Source organism: Pristiophorus japonicus, chromosome 10, assembly GCF_044704955.1.
Source record: "Pristiophorus japonicus isolate sPriJap1 chromosome 10, sPriJap1.hap1, whole genome shotgun sequence".
Classification (NCBI taxonomy): domain Eukaryota; kingdom Metazoa; phylum Chordata; class Chondrichthyes; family Pristiophoridae; genus Pristiophorus; species Pristiophorus japonicus.
This window is the reverse complement of record NC_091986.1, coordinates 166,414,860-166,422,505: the sequence shown is the minus strand read 5'-3', so window position 1 is coordinate 166,422,505 and position 7,646 is coordinate 166,414,860. Positions and strand designations below refer to the sequence as shown.

Genomic DNA, 7,646 nt, shown 5'->3' with positions numbered 1-7,646 from the left:
TATTCCTTAATACCCTTATGTAAGAGAAATTTGGCATTAGGGGTACCAGCGGGACAAGGGTTAAAGTGCTGGTTCCTGCAATGGCCCATAAGGAGGTAAAAGTCCTCTCTTCGGCCTTGTACCAAGGCTCCAGAAGTTATCAATTCAATAATATTCCGACAGGATACGATGTGAGAACCTAAACAGACATTGATAAGAGGCTCGAGGTGACTCACAGGCACCAAGGAAATGTATAACAAATTCCGACCTAATGAAGTCATTCTAGTCACGGCCTAAAGCGGTCACGAGGGTCTTAGCCTGTCAATCCAAAGTAGCACTAATAGGTTGTCCAATTAGAGAAGTAGCACTGATAAGGTAGTTCAATTAGAAATCTAGGGAGGTCTTGTCCGGCAACAGAGGGGTTTTGAAATGTATAAAAGTTGTATGATTGTGCTGTTCGGGGAGCATCTCCACTCACAGGCGACTGTGATAAGAGATGTTCCCGGACGTTCGTAATAAAGATCGTTATACTTTGCCATCCGTCTCTGTCTGCTAACTTCGAGAATTGCTACATGGGCTGGGGCGAGCGTCGACCCTCTATATCAGTGGGCCCGCTCGTGGGAGAGGAAGCCTTCCCATCTCTCCCTTACACCTTACTAAACAAAAATCTTGCAATCTCCATTCTGAAATTTTCAATTGACCTAGCTGCAATACCTTTTTGGGGGAGAGATTTCCAGATTTCCATTACCCTCTGTGTGAAGAACTTTTACTCGTTGTAAATTTTCTGTAAATGTATAAAATGTCTTTGCTTCAATTAATGGGCTAGTAGTGTACCAAATCAAACTTCGATTGATAACAAAATATAATAACTTCCAACCAAGAATAAATTAAGTTCTCAACTCTGTTAATCCCAATCGTATCTAGATCCAGTTTAATCACTTGAGTGTCAGCCAGTGGCTCAGTGGGTAGTACCCTCGCCTCTGAGTCAGAAGGTTGTGGGTTCAAGTCCCACTCCAAAATCTAGGCTGACACTTCAGTACAATACTGAGGGAATCTTGCACTGTTGGAGGTGCCGTCCTTCAGATGAGATGTTAAACGAGGTCCCGTCTACCCTCTCGGGAATGTAAAAGATCCCATGGTATTATTTCGAAGAAGAGCAGGGGAGGTATCCTGGCCAATATTTAGCCCTCAATCAACATCATGATAAATTGGCTGCCACGTTCCCTACATTACAACAGTAACTACACTTCAAAAAAAAAGTACTCCGTTGGCTGTAAAGCGCTTTGGAAGATCTGGTGGTCGTGAAAGGCGCTATATAAATGCGTCTTTTTAATGCATGCTCCATATAAACCTAGTTTTAAAGCAATGCCTCTAATTCTGCGAACATAGCCCAGTATTGGAGACTTATTGTCACAACGCCCCCGCCCCCGTTTCCACACCAAAGGCAAGGAACTTTTCAATTTCAGACTAAAATTAGGGGTGCGCTTCTGTTCAGTAAATGATACCTCAGTGAGTTCTGGTTAGAGAATTACAGCCTCATCTTTTCATGTCAAAAATTGTTGAAAGGTGTCTTTTCTAATTTGGTTCGCATCAAAACAAAAGCAGTCGAATGCATTAAAAGCTATTTATGAACATAAAAACGCGGTATTCACTTGGCAAGAATACGTGGCAAATCGGATTCAACTTTTGATTACTTGAGGTTTAGATCTCCGATATTTGCAGCAACTTCCTCAAACACCTCCCATCCCATTTGAGTAATTTAAAATGTTTCTCAACACGCAAATAAGGTGGGTTCCTTCCTGCCAACCGTGAGAATGGCACGACTTCCAACAGAAAAATCAAACACACGAGGAAACACGCAACACAACGTGTCCATTACTTATCGCTATCGAAATTACAGCATGATATACATCGCGATATAAAATTTGAAGTACTGCCGCCCTATCAGTTTGGATCCATTGTAGTAGTCCCGTTTTACACGTTTTACAAAATTGTGGCCAAGTAAAATAATCATGCTGCCTTTGCATTTCTGAAACGATTCTATTGTGACTTATTTAAAGCCGAAGTTTAAAATGTCACTGCAATATTGTTGGTAATCAGTCCGAGGAAGGTCGCTGGTCCTGTATGTAACTGACTAGCAATGCAGTTCTTCGGAACAATTAAAGGAGTTGTGAAGTTTCCAAGCTCTCTGCCTAATCTGCAATCAATATATATAGAAGGAAATAAGAGCGAGCAGGAACACAGTCATTTGTGAAGGTGGTCTCTTTCTAAGTCTGCCAAGATTCCTGCGACGTCACTGGGGTGTAACGTTTCCGCGGCGAGTCCGAAGGAACGGTATAAAAGCACAGGATGCTGATCACGGAGTAGGATTTACCGGAGTCTATGCTATCTTAACTTGTCCGCAACTGCATTGGATACATTATGACCTGAGATTTGTTATTAACATCTAGTTATTTCTGAAACGTGCTCTAGTAAGCCAGGGCTAACGTGAAGGGCGGAGGTTTAGGATAGTCCTGGGGTGTTCGCATTGGACATGTAGTGGACATCATACCGTGGCTATTTTACAACGGACCTTCATCGCACTGATACAGAGGAGCGATAAATAACTTTCGGGGGAAAGCCATCTTCATTCAAGAAAAAGTTCATCATTCATCCTTCAATTTGCACACAAGGAACTTGTTTCATTTCAAGATGTCTTGTGTTTTAATAGCAGTTATACTTTGTAGTCAGATTGGAAATATAGTTACAGTGCGTAAGTAATATTTTAATGTTTTACAAATCCTGGAAAAACTGAGTGAAATATGCATTGCAAATCGATTGTCTCATCCTTCGGGACTTTAACCACCTGTTCATTTATTGAAAAGGTGAATTCTTTATACTAATTACTGGGGACTATTCCTCTTTTAATCTCCAGAGGAACAGTGCCACAATTGCAGTGAATGGCTGTCTCACAGGAGCCGGCTATTCCTGGGACTAAAGGCGCTCTCGATGTTGTGGGTAGCAAAATACTTTAAAAATGTCGAGTAAACCAAATGTTGGTGGCCAGTTTTGGAACCAGGAGCGAGCTACTGCGGGAAAAAGCATACTTTTTATGACGGTACCTCATTTTTTAAAGTTAAGGATTAGTTTCGAAGAAAGTAACAGTTAAAGTATAATAATTAAACAAGTGGGGACCACAGTGCGCTCCCTTTCGCAATACTTGGTTTGAAATTCTTGCCATCTAGCGCCTTTCCTCAGTGGGGATGTGCGAAACTAGACAAACTCGACGCCTTTCGCGTCTTTACCTTGTGTTGGGCTATTTGGCCATGCTAGTATCCGCGATCTGGCAAAGTGCACCCAACTGCGCCGGAGCTACACTGTCGAAGCGGGCAGTAAATGTGATTTTGAAAGTGATTTAAATCGAGTGCCGTGGTTAGGAACTCGGCCCTGGATTGCTGTCCCCGGGATTCCCTTGTGGGTACCCCACGGCTGCTTCAAATCGGTTGTAGACTTGTAACCTCGCGACCCGCATCACCTCCAGATTCGCAGTCTGGCTTTTAAAGGCCGTGGGTTGATTTGGGGTCTCGGTGGGGGGCGGCAGCACCTTTCCGCTTTCCTTCGGGATCGTTTTATCATTCGCATGCACTAAATTGTGAAATTGCGCATAAAACGCGCTCTTGTCCAGTCTTTCTCGGAAGGCGGGGTTCTACGTTCTCTTGCACGCGTCGCTGTTATTTTCTATTGTAGTAAACGTGGGATTGTAAATATAATGGGAAATACGTTATTAGTGCGTGTTCTTACACTATTAGTATGTGTCCTTACATTGCAGTAATTAGATCATCAGTGTCAGGTGAATTAATAACCTCATTTCTGACACGAGCCATAGGATACTTATAATTGGTAAATTGTAGAAATTATTTTCAGAAATCATTTTTATCAGTTAGACATCGTTTCTCAAACCGAGGTTTCTTTGTAACATAAAATCAAAATCAAAATACGCCGGATGCTGGAAATCTGATGTAAAAACAGAAAATGCTGGAAATATTCCACAGAAGCTGCCTGACTTTCGGTGTATTGCCAACATTTTCTCGTTTTATTTCTCTGTAACATAACTGGCCTCGCAGAGTGTATAAATAATATGATGTGGGCACAAGCGACCTCTTGCTTGGTCTATGGTTAGTACATTGAAAGACGCAAACATTCTGCATGGAGAGTCACAAACAACGAGGACAGGAGGGGGGATACATGGCAGTTCTTTCAGCGCTGCGGGTGGGGTGAAGAGTCGGCACGAAGACAGGAGGATGTTCAACAGCTCGCACTCGCAAGCAGCCCAAGGCCGTTTTAAGCTCAACCGACCGCAGTCTCATCTTGGGGCGGGTGTGGGTAGTCTGCTTTGAGCGAGGTCTCTGCATTAACTGTGGTGCAATGTAGTCAACCATTGGACAATACATCAAAATGAATGAACGATTATCAATTGACGCAGATATTTTTCGCGCCAGGCCGACGTAAAGGACACCTAAAAAATTGCAATCATGATTCACGCGCTACTAGACAGAAAGTAGTTAGAATGTGCTTTTTATGTATCAGTTTTAATTGTAATTCAGTAGTAGATTAACATTTTAGTTATGTGTAAGATTCAACAATGATATGTAAAGTTCTAATCCCTCATGTAAGTAAAATGCAATAGATTATTATAGTGATCAGCCAGCTCCGAATAGAGAATTAAGAGAGTTAAATTTAGTACCTCGCCTCCTCCCGATCGATTTTATTTAGCCCAGGGATAGAATAGTAAATGCACCAATACCAATTAAATCCACATTTACTTTTTTTGTATTGTACTATAACTAAGTAGAACTGAGTTAAATCAATTACCACAAACTAATAAAGAACAGAATAAATGGAACGTTATCAAATTCGCCGGTAATTTAAACGGGGAGCGGCGTGAATGTTACTTTTAGTTTTCTATATGTGGGTAGAGTATGATGATGATTAGCATAGGCACGAAGTCCAGGGGTCAGTAATGAACCAACATTCATTAAAATGCAATTTCAGGCACATGACACATTAGTGCTTCAATAACGAAACTGGATGATGAAGCCATCGTTCCATCCTGTGTCCATTCCCCTCGGCCAGAGGTGTGTTTTTCCACACCAGAGATAAATCGTGTTCACTGATGGACGTGCCTCAGTGATTTCTCATAATAGTATCTAGCAGCATTCAACAATTTTTGGTGTGCGTAGAGTGCTCGTTTTGTAGTGTAGCTATCAGTCTGAGACCAGTAGCTATAGAATCCATTCTAGCCTGGCAGAATCTGGTTTGTGCTGCTTTGGTGTGAGTTGATCTCACGACCAGCAGCGAGTTCTGTGCATACACTCTCAAAACTATTCTGCATACGATTTTCTGAAGTGTTTAGAAATTTAAGGGGCTCCCTGAGCATTTTAAACCAGTGGAGTTATACTTGGTTTCAACCCCAGACAGTGTGAAATAATCTCCTCAAGAGGGCCTGTGTGAGACAGCTTCCTCCAACAACTGTTGGGCAAGAATGCAAAAGCGGTTGTATAACTGCATCCAAAAAATGAAGGCAGGTCGGATACTAATTGAACATCTATATTTCAGAAATATCAACTGCCTTACATTAAATAATACATTTTCATTGCTATTTCATGCAATGCACTGGTAACAATATAATACTATATCACACCAAGGTGACCAGGACTGGGAACTAAATATTCAGGGGTATTTGACAATTCGGAAGGACAGACAGAAAGGAAAAAGGAGGTGGGATAGCACTGTTAATAAAGGATGAGATCAGTGCATTAGTGAGAAACGATATTGGCTCAGAAGATCAAGATGTTGAATCAGTTTGGGTGGAGATAAGGAATAATAAGGGGAAAAGTCGCTGGTGGGTGTAGTCTATAGGTCCCCTAACAGTAGCTACACTATTGGACGGAGTATAAATCAAGAAATAAAGGAGGCTTGTAAAAAAGGAACGGCAATAATCATGGGCAATTTTAACCTTCATATTGATTGGACAAAGCAAATTGGCCAGGGTAGCCTTGAGGAAGAGTTCATAGAGTATAGCCAGGATAGTTTCCTTGAACAATACATGGTGCAACCAACCAGGGAGCAGGCTATCTTAGATCTGGCATTGTGTAATGAGACAGGATTAATAAATGATCTCCTAGTAAAGGATCCTCGAGGAATGAATGACTATAACATGGTTGAATTTCAAATTCAGTTGGAGAGTGAGAAAATTGGATCTCAAACCAGTGTCCTAAGCTTAAATAAAGGAGACTACAAAGGTATGAAGGCAAAGTTGGCTAAAGTGGACTGGGAAAATAGATTAAAGTATGGGACGGTTGATGAGCAGTGGCAGACATTTAAGGAGGTACTTCATAACTCGCAACAAAAATATATCCCAATGAGAGAAGGGATAACCATCCGTGGCTAACTAAGGAAACAAGGGATGGTATCAAATTGAAAACAAGGGCATACAATGTGGCCAAGACTAGTGGGAGGCCAGAGGATTGTGAAACTTTTAAAAGCCAGCAAAGAACGACTACAAAAATGATAAAGAGTGGAAAGATAGATTAAGAAAGTAAACTAGCACAAAATATAAAAACAGATAGTAGGAGTATCTACAGGTACATAAAAAGGAAAAGAGTGGCTAAAGTAAATGTTGGTCCCCTAGAGGATGAGACTGGGGAATTAATAATGGAGAACAGGGAAACGGCAGAGACGTTGAACAAATATTTTGTATCGGTCTTCATAGTAGAAGACACTAAAAACATCCCTATAGTGGATAATGAAGGGGCTATAGGGAGGGAGGAACTTAATACAATCATTATCACTAAAGAAGTAGTACTCGGTAAAATAATGGGACTAAAGGTGGACAAGTCCCCTGGACCTGATGGCTTACATCCTAGGTTCTTAAAAGAAGTGGCTGCAGAGATAGTAGATGCATTGGTTGTAATCTACCAAAATTCCCTGGATTCTGGGGCAGTCCCACCGGATTGGAAAACCGCAAATGTAATGTCCCTATTTAAAAAAGGAGGCAGACAAAAAACAGGATACTATACAACAGTTAGCCTAACATCTGTCGTTGGGAAAATGCTGGAGTCCATTATTAAGGAAGCAGTAGCAGGACATTTGGAAAAGCATAATTCAATCAAGCAGAGTCAGCATGGTTTTATGAAAGGGAAATCATGTTTGACAAATGTGCTGGAGTTCTTTGAGGATGTAACGAGCAGGGTGGATAAGGGGGAACCAGTGGATGTGGTGTATTTGGATTTCCAGAAGGCATTCGATAAGGTGCCACATAAAAGGTTAGTGCACAAGATAAAAGCTCACAGGGTTGAGGGTAATATATTAGCATGGATAGAGGATTGGCTAACTACCAGAAAACAGAGAGTCGGGATAAATGGGTCATTTTTCGGTTGGCAAATAGTAACTAGTGGGATGCCGCAGGGATCGGTGCAGGGGACTCAACTATTTACAATCTATATTAATGACTTGGATGAAGGGACTGAGTATAATGTAGCCAAATTTGCTGATGATACAAAGATGGGTGGGAAAGCAAATTGTGAGGAGGACAGAAAAAATCTGCAAAGGGATATAGACAGGTTAAGTGAGTGGGCGAACATTTGGCAGATGGAGTATAATGTGGGAAAATGTGAGGTTATCCACTT

The 7,646-nt window shown here is 41.5% G+C and overlaps 1 protein-coding gene across 3 annotated transcripts in view; it reads left to right on the top strand.

The window, feature by feature from the left end:
- The first annotated feature begins 2,386 nt into the window (after positions 1-2,386).
- flt1 (fms related receptor tyrosine kinase 1) overlaps positions 2,387-7,646 on the top strand; it is a 274,841-nt gene continuing 269,581 nt past the window's right edge. For all 3 annotated transcript variants that reach the window (XM_070892291.1, XM_070892293.1, XM_070892292.1), the window contains exon 1: positions 2,387-2,731. In XM_070892291.1, coding sequence (XP_070748392.1) covers positions 2,671-2,731 — 61 coding nt within the window. In that variant the 5' untranslated portion in view covers positions 2,387-2,670. The remainder of the gene's footprint in view (positions 2,732-7,646) is intronic.